We start from the raw sequence: 24,291 nt of genomic DNA, 5'->3' as shown, positions 1-24,291 counted from the left end.
AAGGGTAGCAAAGTAGCTATCATTATTTAACTTTAAAAACTATATCAAGTCTCTTTTATAACTGCCATAAAGGTCTGCATATAACACAATTTCTACTCAGTAAATATGAACCAAAGTCTTTAATTAGCCAACCCCCAAATGTTAGTAGGATGTGGAATAATTTGAACTCTGACACATTGCTGGCGGAAGTAAAAAATGGTACAATCACTTTGGAAAACTGGCTGTTTCTTATAAAGGTAAACATACAAAAACCCTATGACCCACAATTCTATACCAAGAGAAATGAAAATATAAAATATATGTCCACACAAACAATTGGACACAAATGTCCAAAGCAGCTTTATTCATAATAGCCAAAACCTGGAAATAACCTAAATGTCTATTAGCAAGTAAAGAGAGAAAAAAAGGTTGTGGCTTATTCATACAGTAGCAAACTATTCAGCAATAAAATCATCAAACTACTAAAAATAGGTACTTTTATAAAACACAAAAGAATGCACACAGTATATATAATTCCATATATATGTAATTCCAGAATAGGCAAAATCTATCTTTAGTGACAGAAAGCAGATCAGTAGTTGCCTGGGATGGAGAGACTAAGAGCAAAAGGGAATGAAGGAATTTTTTGCTCTGATGGAAAAGTTCTACACCTTGATTTGAATGGTGGTTCACAAGTGTATACATTTGCCAAAACTTAAACTATACACTTGAAATGAATATATTTTATGTAAACTATACTTCAATAATGTTGATTTTAAAGAAAAAAATCAAATAATTTTTCAAGTGAATAGGGGTCAACAGTTGGGTATATAGCCATTACCTTCATAGAGTATCACCCTTTCTGAACACTATTTTATCTTTTTCCCTTAATTTCCTGTATTGGCAACCTTTTATTTTGCAGCTGCACTCATTTCTACCTGCCTAAACCTCTCACCAAAAAACTCCTAGGGCTTCCCAACTACTGTGACAAGGACTGTAGGCTAGGAAAGACATCCTTAGAACCTTAACGTTCCAATCTACTGCAGCAAGTAATCAACAAAGCCAAACACATCTTCTAAATGGGAACTCCACAAAGTCAAAAAAAGACAATCCTAAACAAACAGGAATCTTGCCTGAATTCTTGTTGTATATCCTTTTCATAAAATTCCTTTTAACCAACTAATAGACATGAAATTCTTGATCATAAATGTGAGTATAAATACACACATTATTTTTTAAAGGATCACATTTTGAAAAATCATTAATTTATCATTTATACACTTTTAATTTACTATATAAATACCACCTCTAAAAGAGCATCTTTGTTAAATAGACTAAACAGTAAAAATCTAAGGGCTTAATATGTTTGTCATTCAGGATTTATTATTCAGCAAAACTGTTTTACCTTAAAATCATTATAAGCAGCAGCATTAGTACTCTATATCTCCCTCCCCCAAAATAGTAAAAGCTTCAGAAAGGACATTTAAGTTCAATATGAGAACAATCTATGCTGCAATCCTTACTCAAAAAAATAGTTTTATATCACTTTACATGTCTATGCAGATAGCAATCCTAGAGGGATGTTGTAACAGAGAATTTAAGAACACTTGAAGTAGGCCCCTTCTAATCTTAATATTGATTGCATAAGCAAATATCTCATATATACAAAACATTATTCTCACTATTGATTTAAATTGGATTGAAACCATATATAAAATCAGTTTTCAATTATGCACATATAGAGTCAAGAAGCAACACAGATAATAAAACAAAAAATCAAATTTACATCATACACCCAAGATGCACTGCTCTATTAATATCAAAATTAATGTGCATTTGAAACATATATAAACAAAGAAGGAATGGAACAAGGTTGAGCCTGGAAGGCAGGTAAATGGTAGAAGAAGCCAGACTGAATTAAACTCTGTCACAATCCATGAAACAGATCAACTACAAATGAATAATCAGAAGCTGGATATATTATTCCATTAACTAAGTCATTGGATTCCAGTTCTCTAATTTTAATTCCACTACCATCTGTTTGATAGTTCATATCTTTACACTATTTTAATATTTATATAAATTGCAAATTCTTTGCAATAGTCCTGTCAGACAACACATTATAAAGTAATAATAATAATTAGCTGATGAACACATCCTACCTTCCCAATTTCTCAACAAGCCTTGAATAAAAAAATCATCTGAAAACATAACCTGATTCTTTTTATTTTATTTTATTTTATTTACTTTTTGGCTGCATTGGATCTTCGTTGCTGTGCGTGGGCTTTCTCTAGTTGCAGTGAGTGGCGGCTACTCCTTGTTGCGGTGCGCGGGCTTCTCATTGCAGTGGCTTCTCTTGCAGAGCACGGGCTCTAGGCGCATGGGCTTCAGTAGTTGTGGCGCACGGGCTCAGCTGTTGTGGCTCGCGGGCTCTAGAGCGCAGGCTCAGTAGTGTGGCACATGGGCTTACTTGCTCCGCAGCATGTGGGATCTTCCCAGACCAGGGCTCGAACCCATGTCCCCTGCACTGGCAGAAGGACTCTTAACCACTGCACAACCAGGGAAGTCCCAACCTGATTCTTTAATTGCTTAAACTTTTGGCCCAAAGGTCAGAAAAACTACAGTGAACACTGCCTTATAAAAATCACTGTATTTTGGGAAAACAGTTTGGTGGTTCCTCAAAAAGTTAAACAGAATTACCATATGATCCAGCAATTCTACTTCTATGTAGATACCCAAAGGAATGGAAATCAGGGACTCAGATACTTGTACACCAGTGTGTGTGGCAGCATTATCCATAATAGCCAAAAGATGGAAACAATCCTAATATTCATCAGCATATGGATTTCAAGATGTATGTATGGGGAATTCTCTGGTGGTCCAGTGGTTAGGGATCCGCACTTTCACGGCCAAGGGCCCAGGTTCGATCCCCGGTCAGGGAACTAAGGTCCCATAAGCCGCATGGCGCGGCCAAAAAAAAAGATGTACATATGACTGGTATGTACATACAATGGATTATTCAGCCTTAAAAAGGAATGAAATTCTGATATACTACAACACATATGAACATTAGAAACTTGCTAAGTGAAAGGAGCCAGATGCAAAAGGCCACATATTATATGACTCCAGTTATGAAGGACCTAGAATAGGCAAATTTCTAGAGACAGAAGGTAGAACACAGGTTACCAAGGGCTGGTAGGAGGGCAGAATTAGAAGTTATTGTTTCTGTTTGGTATAATCAAAAAGCTCTAAAAATGAATCGCGGTGATAGTTAGACAACACTTTGAATGTACCTAATGCCACTGAATTGTACACTTAAAAATGATTAAAATAGTAAGTTACATGTTATTTTGCCACCATAAAAATAAATAAATTTTAAAAAATCATTGTACTGGGACTTACCTGGTGGCACAGTGGTTAAGACTCCATGCTCCCATTGCAGGGGGCCAGGTTTGATCCCTGGTCAGGGAACTAGATCCCACATGCATGCCACAACTAAGAGTTCACATGCCACAACTAAGGAGACTGCATGCCGCAACTAAGGAGCCCAACTGCTGCAACTAAAGGAGCCCACGTGCACCAATTAAGGAGCTGGTGAGCTGCAACTAAGGAGCCCACGAGCCGCAACTAAGACCCGGCGCAACCAAATAAATAAATAAATAAACATTAAAAAAAAAATCATTGTATTCCCAAAAGCTAGGGTATAAAATAAAATTGTGCGGGCAGAGATACCCTTCCTAGTGGTAAAAGCCCCTAGAGAATTGTTTGAGATAGTAGTATTGTGATGATAATGATGAGATTATAACATTCTTCTTAAATTTATATAGGTTTACAGTTTTCAGAGCACTTTCACACATATTACTGTATCCGGTCCTCACAGTAACATTGCAAAGGAAGCACGATGAATATTTTTATCAAAGGGTATGACTCAGGTCACAAGACTAGAATTAGGACTAGAACTCTAGTATTTGGTTTCTGCATCTTGCTTTCAGTCATACCACGAATGCCTCTCAAGCATGTGCCAGAAGCAGTCAAGCTAATATACGCTGAGTGTTGTAGCAGTCTTAATGTATGTAATATTATCAGTCTTCACCAAGTCACCTTTTAAAATCTGAACAAATGCAAGTAAGATACAGAAGTGAAAATATAACCTTATTTGAATTTTACTGAAAATTCTACTTTACAACACCACCATAAGAAGTTCCCTTTGATTATTAATCCCATTTTACTATGTTTCTTTCAGTAAGTTTAGTTCCCTTATTTATTTATTTATTTATTTATTTGGCTGTGTTGGGTCTTCGTTTCTGTGCAAGGGCTCTCTCCAGTTGTGGCAAGCGGGGGCCACTCTTCATCGCGGTGCGTGGGCCTCTCACTATTGCGGCCGCTCTTGTTGTGGAGCACAGGCTCCAGACGCGCAGGCTCAGTAGTTGTGGCTCACGGGCCCAGGTGCTCCGCGGCATGTGGGATCTTCCCAGACCAGGGCTCAAACCCATGTCCCCTGCATTGGCAGGCAGATTCTCAACCACTGCGCCACCAGGTAAGCCCTCTTTTTTTTATTATTATAATATAGTATACTGTAATCAAAGATAAACTTTAGATTTCCTCTGAGGAGGAAGATGCTCTGTATAAGGAACATCATTTGCACTGGGAATATTTTCCTACTGTTAGATTTAATCACTATGTTGATTCTATGAATCAATAGTATTTTGTCTCTCATCTTGATTATAGTAGTTCTATTATAATTCTTTCCTCAGTGGCATATAGTAAAGTTATAAAGAATAGAGTAAAATTATAGGAGGGCAAAATCAGCTAACAAATGACAGCAATTTGAAAAAATACACGAAACAGATTTCAAATCTCGGGCCTCAGTGCTTTGAAAATGCAGTTGTACCATGTGGTAATAATAGTTGGTTTTCCCCTCTAAGGCTTGAGAAAAGCACTCTAAATCTAAACTAAACAAACAAACAGAGGTACCAGAACCACCTTTGGTACAGAACAACAAAATTAATTATGCTAGGATATGATTCTTTAAGTTTTTGGATGATCATATACCTTCTATATTAAAGAGGTACCATTCTATATATTAGAACAGTAAGAATATAAAGTGAAAAGAAGTTGCCTTTTCCCATATGATAGCTATTTAGGCTAAAGATAATATGGCTCTGACTCTCAGAAGAAAACAGCAATAGTTAAAGGTGCATCCCTTGAACTGAAGTCATATTAGGACAAAAAGCCTCGGTAACAGGGGGAAGTAACCTGAGAGCAAAAACCTTGCTTCCAAGTATGTCTGTAATCCAGCAGTCCCAGACAGGTCTACTGTGTCTAAATGGAACAGGTTATGGTAGGCCTGGGTAGTGATTCCTAGAAATAAAACAGTACTTAATAGCCATCCCTGACATGTCTAGGTATTCTTTTCCTTGTAACATTCACCTTCTTCTTAATAAAGATGCTTGACAGAGTCTCCACCCAAATTATTTTTGTAAGACAAGTTGCCAGTATTAACAGCAAATATTACTATGAGTCAAATATCTAGTTTACTTCCACTAGTATACTTTTGAAACAGCAAAGTCCTTTTTCAAATTATCTTAAAGAAGCCACTATCTGCCTCCTCCAAAAAAAAAAGGATTAAACAGAACAGGTTGGTAGAAGGGGAAAGGGCAGAGTCAGCCCACCTGCGGCCCATTGGGAAGAACCTGAGGCAACCTCCAAAGAAATTCTAGGGTTCTACAGTTTGAAAAACACAGTTCCGGGCTTTACTGATGGCCCTGAGGTAGATAGATTACCTCAAATAAGCAAAAATACATATACGAGATTCCTCAAGAGTTCCCGAAGAAGATAAAAGTGAAACTAAAACTCAAGCAAAAATAAGTAAATTTATCCTGTGCTAAGGAGAAGCAGGGACTTCCCTAGTGGCGCAGTGGTTAAGAATCTGCCTGCCAATGCAGGGGACAGAGGTTCAACCCTTGGTCCGGGAAGATCCCACATGCCGTGGAGCAACTAAGCCCATGCGCCACAACTACTGAGCCCGTGAGCCAAAGCTACTGAGCCGACGTGCCACAACTACTGAAGCCGGCGTGCCTAGAGCCCGTGCTCCGCAACAAAGAGAAGCCACCGCAATGAGACGTCAGTGCACCACAACAAAGAGTAGCCCCCGCTCGCCTCAACTAGAGAAAGCCCGCGTGCAGCAATGAAGACCCAAGGCAGCCAAAAATAAATAAATTAATTAAATTAATTAAATTAAAAACAAAAGAAATACTTTTACACTCTTATTTCCATTCCTTTTTCAAAACAGGAGGAAGCTCAGTTTTTTAAAACTCATTCCCTCTCTTCATATCACATAAACCCTAGTTAGTGCTTAAAAACATGAAAAATAAAAATGATATTTCATGTTAAAATCTTATCCAAGAAGCTAAGCTCAGAGCCATCATCAGCTCCCAATTTAACTTCTTCAACACAGAATTAACGTGAACACAACTCAGTTGCTATTTCTTATTTCAGTAAGTAATTCAAATAGCCAGTGTAGCCTTCAGAGTTTTAAAAAACATATTTGTTAGGCTTTTAATTTCTGTGTAACGAGGAATCAGGCAATCAGGCAATAACTAAGAATTGCATATCTTAGAAAATCCACTGCTGAGACAAAGAGTGGTATGAAATATACTTAAACAAAAGTATATGCTAAAGGGCACTGTACCTGACATAAAATAGGTACAAATAAATACCATTTTCCTTTAGGAATTTTTGCTCAAACTTGCTCAAACCTTGTTGGAATAGCTTTCAGTGCCAGGTCAGTATTTTTTTTAATTTTGTTTTTCCATATCCATAACAATAGCATTTTTACACAATTCTAATTTATTCTGTTGCTCTTCTTTATGAGCTGGCATCTATCTGTGCTCCCTAGATTCTCACTTCTGCTTCTTAAAATGTGCTGGTTTGTCTATGGAGTTAAAAGCACCCTGGGTTTCTGCTACGCTACTCATGATATGTCAAAGATAAAGTCCAAGACAATTCCTGAGTAACCCAGCTCCAGTCAGGACCCAAAGAGAATACTTATGCCTTTCACAGGTTACCTGGGCCACATCCTTGATACCCTCACATTTCAGAGGCAGGGAGAACTTGAGTCTCAAACTGCAAAGAAACTTCAAATCAAATTATCTGACCATTTATTTTGAACAGTTTGTAAATGTACAGTTAAGGCTACAGGAATAATTATCTTATCAAAATCAGAAAAAAGAAAACTCCAAAACATCGTACTGCACTTAGATAAAATTTTGGTATCTTTTACACTATATACAAATCACATATTAGATGGAAACAATTTCTGATTTATTATGTACCTAAACAATTAAACACAGAAGCATAAAAAATAGTTTATTACTGACTAGACAGTGTTTTGAGTTCTTTTTAATTTAGTTACTTGAGTGTTACTAATATATTTTGTAGAACTTTAAAGCAGGAAGAGGCCTTAAACATTATCTCATCCATACTTCAAGGTTTTACTAATAAGGAAGCTAAGGCTCAAAAGAATCTCTAGATAACACATGTCAAGTCAGAAGGGAACACCATTCAGGCTTCAAATTACCACAGTACTCCTTTCTCTACCCAGTTTACGACTCTTTCAATACATATATTATACTTCCTATAAAAATCACAAGTTCTTTACTAAGTAGCTTCCTACTCAAATGTAAATCTATGAAAGGCAGTAAAGTTAGCAAAGTCGTGAGAAGACCAGAAAATAAAGTTGATTGCCCAAAGTATATAATGGAAAACAAAACATGAAGGAAATGTTTAAAAATACATATACACACAAGAAAAAAAATGTAACTTCATGATGTATATGAGTCAAATTATTATGCTATACGTCTTAAATTTATACAGTGCTATATGTCAATTATATCTCAATAAAACTGGAAGAGAAAAAAAAAGAGCAATGGTTTTTCATGGAATTCTCAAGAATGGACATTAGGCTTAAAGAATCTCAACATTCCTTCATTTAACACTGATATTTGTAAACTTGGGATGTGATCCACCCTTTCTTATTTAGGAAACGTGGAAGCCAGGTTGAAAGAATTGTGTTCATGTGCTTAGGCATAAAACAAACAGAACAAAGAATGATTTTAATACTGAAAGACACACACACACACACACACACACATACCCACACCCTACAGAGGCTGTGCTAGTACCCAAAACCAACATTTTGTATATGGTAGGGAAGAAGAAGAAACTTAGCAGGAAATCTATAATTACATTTATCAAGGTCATTTTTGTAGGCCTATTTCAAGGAAAGGGAGAAATGAAACTATGAGATCATCATATTTTTAACTAAGGTATGTTATAAGGTAGTCACAATAACCATGTTTTAGGGCACAAACTCTGAGACAGTGTGAATATACAAGTATAATAATTGAGAAAACAAAATTAAATTCCTGAATTCAGATCTATTCTAGAAAATGTAGTATATGTATATAGTTAATTAAACAGATTTCTGTTAAAAGTACCTAAGATAATCACTAATACAAAGAATGAGATTTCCTGGGTCCAGGTCCTTTGCTGAGAGCCTAAGCTAGAAGTAAGTCCTCCTCCCTTTGAATATGTACAGCATTTTATCTGTAAAGCACCATATCACATTTTCTTCTTATACAATGACTTACGCACATCTTGCAGCTCCTATCAGAATAACTAAATAACAGCGTGTACTTGTACACTCTCTCTCAGTTACTCTCACACATGTACCAAAAAAAAACAAAAGGAGGTAGGGATTTGGTTTTGCCATATGTTCAATATGAATTATGTAATGGAGCTAATAAAAATCTAATGATGTAATAGAAATGTGGTATCCAAACCAAAGGCAGCTAGAATCTCAACTTTTCCTTTTGGCAGTCACATGATATTTGCAATACAGCATTAAATTTACTTTGAGATAGTTATTAAAAACTTAGGAAGGCTTAATGATTGCTTATTATTTCATGGTACCAATAAAGAATGGGTAATTAAAATTTTTACTGAGGTTAAGGGTCATAAAAATTTACATGATTTGCCATCACTAAAATTTTTATCTAGAAGAACAGATCCTGAAATGAATTTTTTCTTCCTTCAAAACAAAGTAGATTTTATAACTTGAAAGTACTTTTTTCTATAATGATCATTGTTTTGTAATATGGAAATTAAGTTAAGTAATGCATTAATTTCCATGTGCAAAATACTTTGTTTCATAGCAGTTCTTATTATCTGATTTTTTTCATCCATTAAAATCTTTCTTGAGTGTCTATAGTATAAGGGCAAATAGCAGACACACTAAATAGTAGCATGTGTCTGCCTGTGAGGAAGAAAAAACACAGTTACAGAAAAATAAACAAGAAATACACACATGAAAAGGAAGAGATATGGAACCAATGCCAACGGTACAGGTAAGTAATTTAAAGGTTCAGAGGAAGGTGTAAATAAAGCTTCAAAGAAGTAGAACTTGAATTGTGTATTAAAAGGTGATCAGAATTTAAGATAAATAATATAGGAAACAAACTGTACGTGGTATATTCAGCAATGAGAAGCTCATTCTGAATGAAACAGACACAATATTAGGAAGTGGAACAAAGTAAGTTTAGAATAGACTTGAGTTAATTTACAAAGAATCTTGAAAGCCCAGTTAAGAAATCTGGCTAACAATCATTAATTGAACACTTTAGAGCAATAAGCTGACGTGAAAAAGGAAGCATTTAAGGAAGAGTCATCTTGTAGCAGTACATAGGATAGCTTTAATGATAAATGGAATGGAAGCTGGGAAACCTATTAGGAGGTGAATAATAAATCAGGGTTACAACTGCAGAAAAAGTACAAAAGGAATAGACTTATTCATTACAGCAGGCAAGGCAGAGAATCTGACAAAGAATACTTGAAGATTTTGTATCTGAGTACTCCTAACAGACAAAGAAAAAAATAATATGGGGTCTTGAACCAGCCAGGTCCAGGTAAAATCTGTGCTACGTAACTTTAAAGAAGTTATTTAACTTCTGTGAGTCTTAGTTTCCTTGGATATAAAAAGATTTACCTTGTTTGGGTGTAGAGAGATTAAATAAGAAAATGCATATAAAGCAGCTATGTACACAACAGGACAAAATAAATGTGATTTTTTTTTTACCTCTCTCCCTTGGCTCCCTGTTCTTTATTCCTTAACAATTCTGTCTGAGGATTAAGCAGTATAGTAGGTCATCTGTCTACAAGTTGTCATTTTAGAGCTGATAAAATGGAGTTAATGAGAAATTAACTGACTTATTTAATGGCCTACAACTAGCTATCTTCACTGTTGGCACCAGAGAACAGACACATAGGCCATAAAACACATAAAATTAGCTGAACCACAAACATAGACTCTTCTTTAAAGACACATCCTCTAATAATACAATAGATGATCTGATTCATAAACCTAAAACATTTAAATGTGACTGCTTCCTTAACAACATAAAAAGGGCAATCCATTTTAAAAGAAAATATTTTTTAATGTCTATACCAAATTTCAGCATAGGCTGAATTTCCAAATGCGGACCTTTCCATTAGAGAAGGAAAATTAAGGGTATAAATTTCTTCTCTTAATATAGATTGAATACATGGGAACTTCAGACACAGCATAAATTTACTCACCTTCCATGAGCATGGAAATCTAGACGTAAAAACTGGTCCTCATGTGAAACTGCTCTTTTGGCACGCTGGTGTTTTTGGTGTAATGAATCCACATCATAAGATAATCCTTCATAATGTCTAATGTATTTATTTAAAGGATTTCCATACTGACCTATAAAAAATAAACAATTTGAATTAATGTCATCTTGTGGCCCATTCTAGTTCTGATATGACTCCATGATTATTCAAATATCTATAAATATGAAACTGTTTCACTAATCCTAGTACTTTATTTTCATATACTTTTTTTTTTTTTTTGGCTATGCCGTGTGGCATGCAGGATCTGAGTTCCCCCACCAGGGATCGAATCTGCGCCCCCTGCAGTGGAAACATGGAGTCTTAACCACTGGACTGCCAGGGAAGTCCCTAAAAACTTATTATAATGGGAATTTTAACCACACACACGTTTTGATGTTAGCCATAGGTTTGTCTAGGATGTCCTTTATCAGGTTGACAAAGTTATCTTCTATTAATACTTTGCTGATAAAAACTATCAGGAAGAGGTGTTGACTTTTGTCACCCACTCTTTCTGCATCTGTTAAGATGATTATAATAGATAACCAACAAGGACCTACTGTATAGCACAGGGAATTATACTTATAAGGGAAAAGAATCTGAAAAAATACATATATATAAAATATGTATAAATGAATCACTTTGCTGTACACCTGAAACTAACACAACATTGTAAATCAACTATACTGCAATAAAAATAAGTAAATAAATTTTTTAAAGAGATGATTATATGGTTCTTTCTTTTTAGTTTATTAATAATGGAAAATTAAATTGACTGATTTTCATGGGCAGAAGAACTAAATAGACACTTCTCCAAAGAAGACATACAGATGGCCAACAGACACGTGAAAAGATGCTCAACATCACTAATTATTACAGAAGTGCAAATCAAAACTACCATGAGGTACTACCTCACACCAGTCAGAATGGGCATCATTAAAAAGTCTACAAACAATAAATGCTGGAGAGGGTGTGGAGAAAAAGGAACCCTCCTACACTACTGGTAGGAATGTAAGTTGGTGCAGCCACCATAGAGAACAGTATGGAGGTTCCTCAAAAGACTAAAAATAGAGTTACCATACAATCCAGCAATCTTACTCCTAGGTATACATCTGTACAAAACTATATTTCAAAAAGATACATGCAGGCTTCCCTGGTGGCACAGTGGTTAAGAATCCGCCTGCCAATGCAGGGGACACGGGTTCAAGCCCTGGTCAGGGAAGATCCCACATGCTGCACAGCAACTAAGCCCATGTTCCACAACTACTAAGCCTGCACCCTAGAGCTCGTGAGCCACAGCTACCAAGCCCTCGTGCCATAACTACTGAAGCCCGCGCGCCTAGAGCCCGTGCTCCACAACAAGAGAAGCCACCACAATGAGAAGCCCACACACTGCAATGAAGAGTAGCTCCCACTCACCGCAACCAGAGAAAGCCCACGTGCAGCAATGAAGACCCAATGCAGCCAAAAATAAATTAAATAAAAATTTTTAAAAGATACATGCACCCCCTATGTTCATAGCAGCACTATTCACAATAGCTAAGACATGGAAACAACCTAAATGTCCATCAACAGATGAATGGGTAAAGAAGATGTGGTACATATATACAATGGAATACAACTCAGCCATAAAAGAACAAAATAATGCCATTTGGAGCAACATGGATAGAACTAGAGAATATCATACTAAGTGAAGTAAGTCAGAAAGAGAAAGACAAATACCATATGGTATCACTTATATGTGGAATCTAAAATATGACACAAATGAACTTATCTGCAAACAGAAACAGACTCACAGACATAGAGAACAAACTTGTGGTTGCCAAGGGTGGGCATGGAGGAGGGGTGGAGTGGGAGTTTAGGGTTAGCAGATGCAAACTATTACACAGAGAACAGATAAACAACAAGGTCCTCCTGTATAGGACAGGGAACTATATTCAATATCCTGTGATAAACCATAATGGAAAAGAATAAAAAAAGAATGTATATATATATATATATATATATATATGTGTATATATATATATATATATATATATGTATGTATGTATGTATGTATGTATAACTGAATCACTTTACTGTATAGCAGAAATTAACACAACATTGCAAATCAACTATAGTTCAATTTTTAAAAAATTGTTCATTTTCTAATGTTAAACCAACCTTGCATTACTGATATAAATCCCACTTGAATATAGTATATTATGCTTTATAATACTGTTGGATTCAATTTGCTATAATTTTGTTTAGAATTTTTGTTTTCTATGTTCATGAGAGATACTGGTCTGTAGTTTTCTTGGACTGTCTTTGTCAAGTTTTGGTATCAGTATAAAAAAAAGACCTTGAAAGTATTACCTCTTCTTCAATTTTCTAGACAAATGTATGTAGAATTGGTATTATTTCCTCCTTAAATGTTTGATAGAATTCACCAGTGAAGCCATCTTGGCCTGGAATTTTCTTTGTGAAAGGTTATTAATGACGTCAATTTGATATATAAACAGCTATTCTGGTTATCTACTTCTTGAGTGACCTTTGGTAAGAATTTGTCCATTTTACCTAGGCTGTTGAAGTTATGGAGATAAAGCTGTTCATAATATTCCCTCATTATGTTTTTTATATCTTTTGAATCTATAGTGATGTTACCTCCCTCATTCCTGATATTGGTAATCTGTTATCTTCACTCTTTGGTCCTGATCAGGATAGCTAGAGATTTACTGATTTTACTGATCTTCTCAAGAACCAACTTGTATTTCCTTTGATTTTCCTTATTTTTCTGCTTTCTATTTTTTTATTTTTCACTTTGATCTTTCTTTCCTCCACTTACTTTTAGTTTAATCACTCTTCTTTTTTTAGTAAAGACCATTGATTTAAGACTTTTCTTTTCTAATCCAGGTATTTAGTGCTATAAATGTTCCCTTAATACTGCTTTAGCAAGATCCCACAGATTCTGTTATGCTGTGTTACCATTTTCATTCTGTTCAACATACTTTCTAATTTCCTTTTTGATTTCTTCTGTGATTCATGTGCTATTTAGAAGTCTGTTATTTAGATTCTAAATATGGGGAATTTTTCAGTTATCTTTCTTTTATTGACTTCTAATTTAATTCTACTATACCCAGAGAACATACTTTGTATGACATCAATCCTTTTAAATACATTGAGACTTATTTTATGACCAAGAATTTGGTCTATCCTTGCAATGTTTCATGCACACTTGAAAAGAATGTATATTCTGCTGTTAATGGATGAGTGTTCTAGAAATGTCAATCTCTGCACTTATTGAGTACAGTGTTTTATAAATGTCAACCAGGTCAACTGGCTGACAGTGTTGTTCAAGTCTTCTCTACCCTTCATGATTTTCTATCTACCTGTTCTAGTATTGAGAGAAAGGTATTGAAATCTCTGTCTGTAATTATGACTTTTTCTATTTCTCCTTGCAGTTCTCTGCTTAATTGATTTTTTGTTGTTGTTCCTTTTTTAAATTTATTTATTTTATTTATTTTTGGCTGCATTGGGTCTTTGTTACTGCGTGTGGGCTTTCTCTAGTTGCGGTAAGCGGGGGCTACTCTTCCTTGCAGTGCACGGGCTTCTCATTGTCATGGCTTCTGTTATTGCAGAGCATGGGCTCTAGGCACGCAGGTTTCAGTAGTTGTGGCTCGTGGGCTCTAGAGCTCAGGCTCAATAGTTGGGGTGCTCAGGCTTAGCTGCTCCACAGCATGTGGGATCTTCCTGGACCAGGGATCGAACCCATGTCCCCGGCATTGGCAGGCAGATTCCCAACCACTGCGCCACGAGGGAAGCCCTGCTTAATTGATTTTTGAAGTTCTATTATTACATGCATAAATGTCAAAGATTATTATGTATTATGCCTTTTGGATTAATTCACTCCTTTATCAATTATCAAATGATCTTCTTTATTCTTTGTACTATTCTATGTTCTAAAATCTACTTTGTCTGTTATTAATATAGCACTCCTTTTTTTTTTTTTTTGACTGGCATGGTATCTCTTTTCCATCCTTTTATTTTTAATCTATTTGTGCCTACATATTTAATGTGAGTTCACAGTAGGCAGCATAGAGCTGGGTCTTGCTTTTCTGCCCAATCTGATAATCTCTGCCTTTTAATTGGAGTGTTTGGATCATTTACATTTAAAGTAGTTACTAATGTGGTTAGGTTTAAGTCTATCATCTTGCTATTTATTTCTGTTTGTCCCATCTATTCTCTGCTCCCTTCTCCTTTATTGGGACTAATTAGTTTTTTATGATTCTGTTTTTACCTCTTCACTAGCTTATTAGCAAAACTCTCTGTTTGGTTATTTTAGTGGTTGCTTTAGGGCTTATAAGTATACATCTTTAACTTAGTCTACCTTCAAATGATATTATAACACTTTCAGGTATAAGAACCTGACATTACTATACTTTCATTTCTTTCCTCCTGGTCTTTAGACTATTGTCATCATATACTTTACTTACTTGTATCTTATAAAGCCCACAATACATTGTTATTGTTTTGGTTTAAACAGACAATTATCTTTTAAAGAGATTTAAATAACAAGGAAAAAAAGCTCTATTTCTCATTTCCAGGGCTCTTCATTCCTTCATGTGGATCCATATTTCCATCTGGTATCATTTTCCTTCTACCTATAACTTCCTCTAAAATTTCTTCTGCTGGTGAAGAGCTCTTCCAGATGTTGGATGTCTCAAAGTCTTTATTTTTGTCTTCATTTTTGAAAGATATTTTCACTGGGCACAGACTTCCAAGTCGACAAGTTTGTATTTTTTCTTTAAATATTTTTAAAACCTTGCTCCACTCTCTTTTCACCCATATTCCTTCTGACAAGAAACCTGTCATCCTTACCATTGCTCCTCTGAATATAATGTGTCTTTTCCCTCCCTAGTGCTTTTAAGACTTTCCTCTTTAATACTGGTTTTGAGCAATTTGACATGCTTTGGTTTCTTCATATTTACTGGGCTTTAGTTTCACTAAACTCCTTGGGTCTGTGGGTTTATAATTTTTCAACTCTTATTTTTTCAATTTGTTTCACTCTCCCCACCCCCACCCACCCAAGGACTCCAGTTACAAGTATATTAGGTCACTCAAATTCTTCCCACAGCCCACTGATGGGTTGTTTCATATTTATCAAAAATTCTTTTTTTCCCTGTTTCATTTTGAATAGTTTCTACTGCTGTCTTCTAGTTCAATAATATTCTGTAATGTCTAACCTGTTGTTAATGCCATCTGGTGTGCTTTCCATTGAAAACATTGTAGTTTTCATCTGTAGAAGTTAGATTTCCATCTGTTTTATTTATACCTTTTAGGTCTCTATTTAACTTATTAAACATATGAAATACAGTTGTAATAACTCTTTTAATGTTCTTGTCTGCTAATTCTAATGCCCATGACAGTTATGGGTTGGTTCCAATTGACTGCTTACTCTTCTCATTACAGATTGTGTTTTCCTGCTTCATTGCATGTCTCATAATCTTTCAGTGAATAGACAGCAGACGCTGTGAATTTCACCTTGTAGGGGCTGGACATTTTTTGTATTCTTATAAATATTCTTAGGCTTTGTTACAGGACAAAGTAAAGGTAGTTAGAAAGTTTGATCCTTTTGGGTCTTGCCTTTATGATTTGTTACATGGGTCTGGAGCAGTGTTCAGTGTAGGGCTAACTTTATTCCCTACCATTGGGGCAAGACATATCTGAGTACTCTATCCAATGCTCCACAAATCATGAGTTTTTCCCATCTGGCTGATAAGAACAAGTACTATTTCCTGCACTATGTGAATACAGGGCACTGTTTCTTTCCCTGGCCTCAGGTAATTTCCTCACATATACACACTGATCAATACTCTGACAAACACTCCAGGGGAACCCTCTGCAGATCTCAGGGATTCTCTCTCTATGCAACGCCCTTCATTCTGATACTGTCTGCAAACTCTAGCTGCTTTGGTCCCATTCCATCTCAACTCAGAGTTTGTTGGTCTCCACCTAGGTTTCCTCTTGTAGCACGAATGAATTGCAGATGGAAATTCGTTCCAGGCAGAAAGCTGGAACAATCATAGGTCTCGCTTCATTTGTTTCCCCTCTCTTGGGGATCTTGACCTTCACCACCTGGTGACCAGTGTCTTAAAAACCATTGCTTCTCACCTAATGTATTGCATAAAGCCTAAATGTTCCATCACTAAATTTTGTGTTTATGCAGTCAGTTGCTTTTCATTATATGGTTAAGGATACAAACTCTTAAGTCATCTGGGTTTAAGTTCTGGAGACTGCACAACAAGGTAAATATACTTAACACTACTGAACTGTACACCAGAAATGGTTAAGATAGGCAATTTTATGGTAAGCATTTTCTTATTAGAATAAAAAAATTCTCTGGGTTTGAATCCCATTACCTTCATTTATTAGCTTGTTTCCCTGATCAAGTGGAAAACTCAACTTCATTTCCCTACCCTTAAAACAGAGAGAAGTAGAATACCTCTTTTTTAAGGCTGTTACAATGATTAAATGATTTAAGCCATGTGTGGCAATTAGCAAAGTGCCTACCATACAGTGAAAGCTCAGTAAATTTTTCATAGTCATCACCATCTCTTCCCTTTCCTCCACTTCCTTTTTTGCCTTATCTCACACTTGTCTTTGAGACCTATATACACAAACTGAGGCCATACATTCAGGAATAAAGACAGAACTAGGTTTAAATTCTGACATTTCCTCACCATAACTACATGATCTGGGTAATTATTAAACTTTTTAAAAAATCTCAGGGTTTTTTTTAATCTGTAAAATAGAGACAAAAGTGAATACCTTAAATGCAAGTAAACTGCTTAGCACAAAGCCTAGCATGAAAAGACCATTCAATTTAAAATACTGAGTCACTGGTGGGAATGTAAATTGATACAGCGACTATGGAAAACAGTATGGAGGTTCCTTAAAAAACTAAAAATAGAATTACCATATGACCCAGCAATCCCACTACTGGGCATATACACAGATAAAACCATTAATTCAAAAAGACACTTGCACCCCACCGTTCATTGCAGCACTATTTACAATAGCCAGGTCATGGAAGCAACCTAAATGCCCATCGACAGACGAATAGATAAAGATGTGGTACATATACACAATGGAATATTACTCAGCCATAAAAAGGAACGAAATTGAGTCATTTGTAGAGACGTGGATGGATCTAGAGGTTGTCATACAGGAGTGAAGTCAGAAAGAGAAAAACACATATTGTGTATTAACACATATATGTGGAACCTAGAAAAATGGTACAGATGAACTGGTTTGCAGGGCAGATACTGAGACACAGATATAGAGAGTAAATGTATGGACACCAAGGGGGGAAAGCGGCAGGGGGTGGGGATGGTGGTGTGATGAACTGAGTGATTGGAATTGACATGTATACACTGATGTGTATAAAATGGATGACTAATAAGAACCTGCTGTATAAAAAAATAAATAAAATTCAAAAATAAAGTAAAATTGACTCCTAAAAAATAATAATAATAAAATAAAATAAAATACTGAGTCACTTCACCATACTCTTGAATGCACTGTTCTCGAGAGGTGACAGAAATGGAGCCTGAAACTAGAATCCACAGCTATCTTACAACTAGCATAGAAAATATAGTGAACCCAAGGTATAAGAGAAAATAAAACCTCCCAGTATGGAACTTCTAAAAATCAGGACTCAATAATGGAATTATATATTGTACCAATGCATCTTCCATATTCCTTAAAAATATCTTTGAGTTTATATGTGGCTTTTTAAAAATACCTCACACAAGATAAAATATCAAGAAAAAATCAAGAATGGGGAAGTTGTACTATGAGAACTTAGGGGTAGGTCTTTCATTTTCAAAATCAAAGTAGGATTACTGAATTGTATTTCTTTTAAGTGGACTGAATAGTCATAGTACAAACTTAGCTTTGCAAAGTTACTGCTTGCACTCCTTTTTCAACACCAAAAAGTCAACTTTTTAAGTCACAATGCAGATAAAGCATTTTGCCACTTCTGATAACTTAAAACAGTAACTATGGCTGTTCTGGTGAAGCACATGTGATAACAGCTCAATTATTTGCATGGAGGTAACACTTCTGGGAGAGTTATTAAACAAAGTCATCTCTTCTCTGTCCCACACACAAAGGAATTTTATGAAGCAACATAATGTTTACCATCACTTACAAAGGACCTGAGTAATGACTTTCAGAATCTTTATAATTGAGATAAAACATGATTCAGAGGGTTTAAATGGGAAAGTTAAAAATGCTACCCAGGGACATACAGTTAACAAGTCCACTTCAGTATCAGCTTCTACATAAGACCTATGTTTCTTTGTTAACTGTGCCTAACTATCAGTATTTATGATATGGTCATGATAATACTTTTAAAATTATTGAAGGAAATGTATTAAATGAGGGAATTCCCTGGTGGTCCAGTGGTTAGGACTCAGCACTTTAACTGCTGAGGCCTGGGTTCAATCCCTGGTCAGGGAGCTAAGATCCCACAATCCACATGGTGCAGCCAAAAAAAAAATGTATTAAATGAAACTGTATTATGTAGTTTCTCCCTCCAATACTTAATGAAACAATGGGAGAACCATGGGAAAAAACAACTATAAAAAGCAGCCCACCCTCCCACATTAAAAAAAAATCCTAAAGAACTAAAACCAAGTAAGAAATGGATATAACTAGTGTGTGTTAGAGCTAGCTGATACGGACTCATGAGTGCCAATTCTCTTCCCAGCTGTGTTCAGTGACATGTTGGTAGCTTGAAATCAGCCATGGGTAGAGTATTCATGCTACTGAAATTAGAAATGGCTACAAATCAGAGGATTTTTTTTTCTTGTTTTCAAGAGAACCAGTGTACTAAAACAACACTGGGTATAACCTAATGGTATAATCTTTCAAAGAAGCAGCCAAGGAAATAAACATAATACTCTAATGAGAAAGTGTCAAAGCATAGCACACTGAACTCCAGACGCTGCCCCTAACCCTCATAAGCCATACAATTCACTTTTTAAAAAAATCTCAAGAGAACAGAGCCCTGGAATTCTCAAAAAGGTTGTAAATGGTCATGAGTCCTGACTGCAGAAAAGTAGGTTAAACACAAATTCTATCACAGAAAAAAAACGACAGAACAAAGAAGAGCCATACAACCATGAACATGTCAAAACATACCAGAGCAAAAATAATGGAAAAAAAAAAAGCAAAAGAGAAAAAAACCCAACTGAGAAAGGAAACAAAAAACACTTAGAGGGCTTCCCTGGTGGCACAGTGGTTGAGAGTCCACCTGCCGATGCAGGGGACATGGGTTCGTGCCCCGGTCTGGGAAGATCCCACATGCTGTGGAGTGGCTGGGCCCGTAAGCCACGGCCGCTGAGCCTGCGCGTCCGGAGCCTGTGCTCTGCAACAGGAGAGGCCACAACAGTGAGAGGCCAGCGTACCGCAAAAAAAAAACAAAACACTTAGAAACAATCCGGGACAAACTGGAATCAATCAGTCTTAGATGATATTAAGGAATTCTTGTTAATTTTCTTCAATACAACAACACTGTGGTAATATAGTAAGAGAATAATCTGCATTTGGGGAGATGTACTTTGAAGTACTTAAGAGTAAATGACATGCATAATTTTCACTGAAGTGATTCAGAGTGGGACAAAAAAGAAAAAGGACACAAACTGCTATCAGTTCCACTTCTGACTATAATGGAGTAAGAGGAACTAAATTTAACCTACCACCATAAACATTCAGAAAACTTGACAAAATACATTGGAGGATAAACAAATGAGATAAGATCTACAATTGGCCCAACTTAACTACCCAGAGGCAGTTTCAGGTCAATATGCAGGGTAGAGGAACCCAAACAGAGCCTGCTGGTCTTGCTGAATTGAGGAGCCACGTATCTGAGTTCTGAGAGGCCAGGCGTTTAGAATTTGTGGGTCAGAGTGCCAAAGAAAAGGAAGCTAACAGAAAAGGAGCTCAGAGATCTAAAGAAGGGTCCCCTTACATGTTTGGCAGATTCATATCTGATCATGTGAGAGAATCAAGTATCCCAGGCCAAAAAAATAAACCACAAAAACAGTAAGCAACACAATCTTAAAAGCTTATATTGATAGGGCTGGGAAGTGTTCACATTCCCACCATCCAAAGAAGAAAGACCTGTAATATACGGAGCATTGGGTAGAGCCCTCAGGAAAACATCACCTTATTTACGGGGCAAAATGAGCCACAGACTAAAGGCTGTTTGGGATCCACTCTAACAAAGCTTAAAGGCCATCTTCCAAAGGACTCAACTGATTCCAAGTAGTTTAATTGTACACCAAAAAAAATCTGACAGTGTTTAAAGGCAAGACAAATCAAACACACACAAAAAAGTAAAAATCAAGAATGATCTGCATCCAATCAAAAATTACCATGCATGTAAAGAATCAGGAAAATGTCTTTTTCTCATATTACTGGAGAAAAAAATCAGATATTAGAAACAGAAACTATAGAGATGATGGAATTAACATACAAAGAAATTAAAAGTTATCATGGGCTAACAGCTGAAAACTAGGGACAAAAAACCCCTTAAAATCAGCTGGTGGGTTAGGACCAAAGGAGCTACAGAAAAAGACACATTACATACAGAGGAACAAAGGTATAAATGACAGCATAACTACATAAGACAGAAGATAATTCAGCAACATGTTTAAAGTGTTACCAAAAAAAAACTGTCAACCTAAGATTCCATACCCAGTAAAAATATCTTTCATAAATGAAGATGAACAAAAAAAAGGTAAAATGAACACTTTTTCAGACATCAAAGCTGACAAGTATCACCAGTAGACCTTACAAGAAATGTTAAAGGAAGTTTTTCAGGCAGAAGGAACATGCCAGCTGGAAACCTGTGTTGACACAAACCTGTGTTGACACAGGAACAATGACTATAATGAGAAAATAAAAAAGATTTCTTCTCTCATTCTTTAATCTCTTTCAAAATTAAGTGATTGTGTTCAAGAAACACAATGTACTATGGCATTTATGACACACATAGAATTAAAATGTATGATAATACAGCATAATGGAGGAGAGGATAAATGAAAGTACACTATAAATGAAGTGGTATTTTATTTAAAGGTATACATTGATAAGTTACAGGTGTATACTGTACACCCTAGGAACAACCTCTAAAAATATACACTAAGCAGGTATACCATATAAGTCAATATCAGAAATAAAATGAAATCATTTTTAAAGCAAATTAATCCCAAAGAATATAGAAAAAGAGGGGTAAAAAGGACTATGAACAGGTAGAACAGAAAACAAACAGTAAGATGGTAGTTTTAAACTCAATCTTATCAATAATTACATTAAAAGTTAATGATTTAAACATAATTAAATGGAAGTCATTTTCTTATTTTTCAAGAAAGAAAATGTTAATACATGCTGTCTAAAAGATACTTTAACAAAAATAAAGATGAGTTAAAGTAAAAAGAATGGGAGAAGTTATACCATCCAAACCCTAATCCAAGAAAGCTGGAGTGCCTACAGTATTATCAAAGTAAACTTTAAAACAAACAAACGAAAGGAAAAAAAAAAAAAAAAAAGACGGGTTAAAAAAAGACATTTCAGGGGCTTCCCTGGTGGCGCAGTGGTTAAGAATCCGCCTACCAGTGCAGGGGACATGGGTTCGAGCCCTGGTCCGGGAAGATCCCACATGCCGCGGAGCAACTAAGCCCATGTGCCACAACTGCTGAGCCTGCACTCTAGAGCCTGTGAGCCACAACTACTGAGCCTGCATGCCACAACTACTGAAGCCCGTGCACCTAGAGCCCATGCTCTACAACAAGAAGACACCGTTGTGAGAAGCCCACGCACCACAACGAAGAGTAGTCCCCACTCTCCACAACTAGAGAAAGCCCGCGTGCAGCAACGAAGACCCAATTTAGCCAAAAATACATAAATAAATAAAAATTTTTAAAAAGGACATTTCATAACCCATCGAAAGAACATAACAATCCTAAATGTGCATCACATAACAGAGCTTAAAGTATGTGAAGAAAGAGCTGACGGGGGACTTCCCTGGTGGTCCAGTGGGTAGGACTCCTCTCTCCCAGTGCAGGGAGCCCAGGTTCAATCCCTGGTTGGGGAACTAGATCCTGCATGCATGCCACAACTAAGAGTTTGCATGCCGCAACCAAGAAAAAAAGAAAAAAAAATCCCGCATGCCGTGGCTGGAGATCCCACATGCCTCAACAAAGATCCTGCGTGCCACAACTAAGACCTGGCACAGCCTAAATAAAAAAATTTTTTTGATGCCATCAGGAACCCAGACTCTTTCTTTTTGCTCTGATATCCTTAGCATATTGGCCTTCATCTTTCTTTCTTTTTTTATTTTTTTTATTTTTAAGAAGATGTTGGGGGTAGGAGTTTATTAATTTTATTTTTGCTGTGTTGGGTCTTCGTTTCTGTGCGAGGGCTTTCTCTAGTTGTGGCAAGAGGGGGCCACTCTTCATCGCGGTGCATGGGCCTCTCACTATCGCGGCCTCTCTTGTTGCGGAGCACAGGCTCCAGACGCGCAGGCTCAGTAGTTGTGGCTCACGAGCCCAGTCGCTCTGTGGCATGTAGGATCCTCCCAGACCAGGACTCGAACTCGTGTCCCCTGCATTAGCAGGCAGACTCTCAACTACTGGGCCACCAGGGAAGCCCTAAATAAATATTTAAAAAAAAAAAAAAGAACGAGGAGGACTATTTTTTAAAAATTAAAAATGCTGACAGAACTGAAAGTAGACAAATCTGTAAATTATAGTTGGAAATCATGAACACTCCTCACTGAACAAGTAGACAAAAAATAAGGACTGAACACTATCAAACAACTTGACCTGATTAACGTTTACAAAATAGTCTACCCAACAATAGAGTATATATTCTTTTCACAGGCACATGGAGTATTCACCAAGATAGACCTTAATTCTAAGCCATAAACATGTTTCCATAAATTTTAAAAGACTGAAATCAGAGAGTATATTTTCTGACTACAGTGAAATTAAATCAGTAGGAGATACTTGGAAAAATTCCCAAATATTGGGAACTTAACACACTTCTAAATAGCCCTTGGGTCAAAGAAGAAATCAAAAGGGAAATCAGAAGGATTCTGAATTGACTGCAAACAGCACAAGGGAACTTTACTGGTTAGTGTAAATAATGTTCTATATTATTATTATTATTATTATTATGGTGGTGGTGGTTAAACAACTATATACCTTTCTCAAAATTAACTGTTGAACTTTATTGTATGGAAATTATACCTCAATAAAGCTAATTAAAAAATTTTTAAAGAAAAATGGTGAGTCAAAGTGGTAAGCATATGGGTATTTGGCCTTTCTTTTACTCTTCCCTAAGTTATACACTTTTTCAAAAAAAAAAAAAAAAATCCAGAATCTAAAACAAAGACAACTCAAAATAGTCCAGCTTGTCCTCCCTTCAGGAAACTAAATAAAATCAACATTCTACTCACCTCCAAGAAACTATTAAGCATCCTATAATGACTCATTATTCATAAGTAACTATATTTTTGTTAATGGGACAGACATAAGTAGTAAAAGTTGGGGGATATAATATAAAAGAGTAAAT

The 24,291-nt window shown here is 36.1% G+C and overlaps 1 protein-coding gene across 1 annotated transcript in view; it reads right to left on the bottom strand.

Annotated features, from left to right (window-relative positions):
- Positions 1–24,291, bottom strand: part of ADAM10 (ADAM metallopeptidase domain 10) — a 120,087-nt gene that overhangs the window by 79,456 nt on the left and 16,340 nt on the right. Inside the window, exon 2 of the mRNA XM_060097283.1 lies at positions 10,615–10,765. Coding sequence (XP_059953266.1) covers positions 10,615–10,765 — 151 coding nt within the window. The remainder of the gene's footprint in view (positions 1–10,614; positions 10,766–24,291) is intronic.

The sequence above is a fragment of the Mesoplodon densirostris genome, chromosome 4 (assembly GCF_025265405.1).
Source record: "Mesoplodon densirostris isolate mMesDen1 chromosome 4, mMesDen1 primary haplotype, whole genome shotgun sequence".
Lineage (NCBI taxonomy): Eukaryota > Metazoa > Chordata > Mammalia > Artiodactyla > Ziphiidae > Mesoplodon > Mesoplodon densirostris.
The sequence above is the reverse complement of the archived record's forward strand: the minus strand, read 5'-3'. Positions and strand labels throughout refer to the sequence as shown.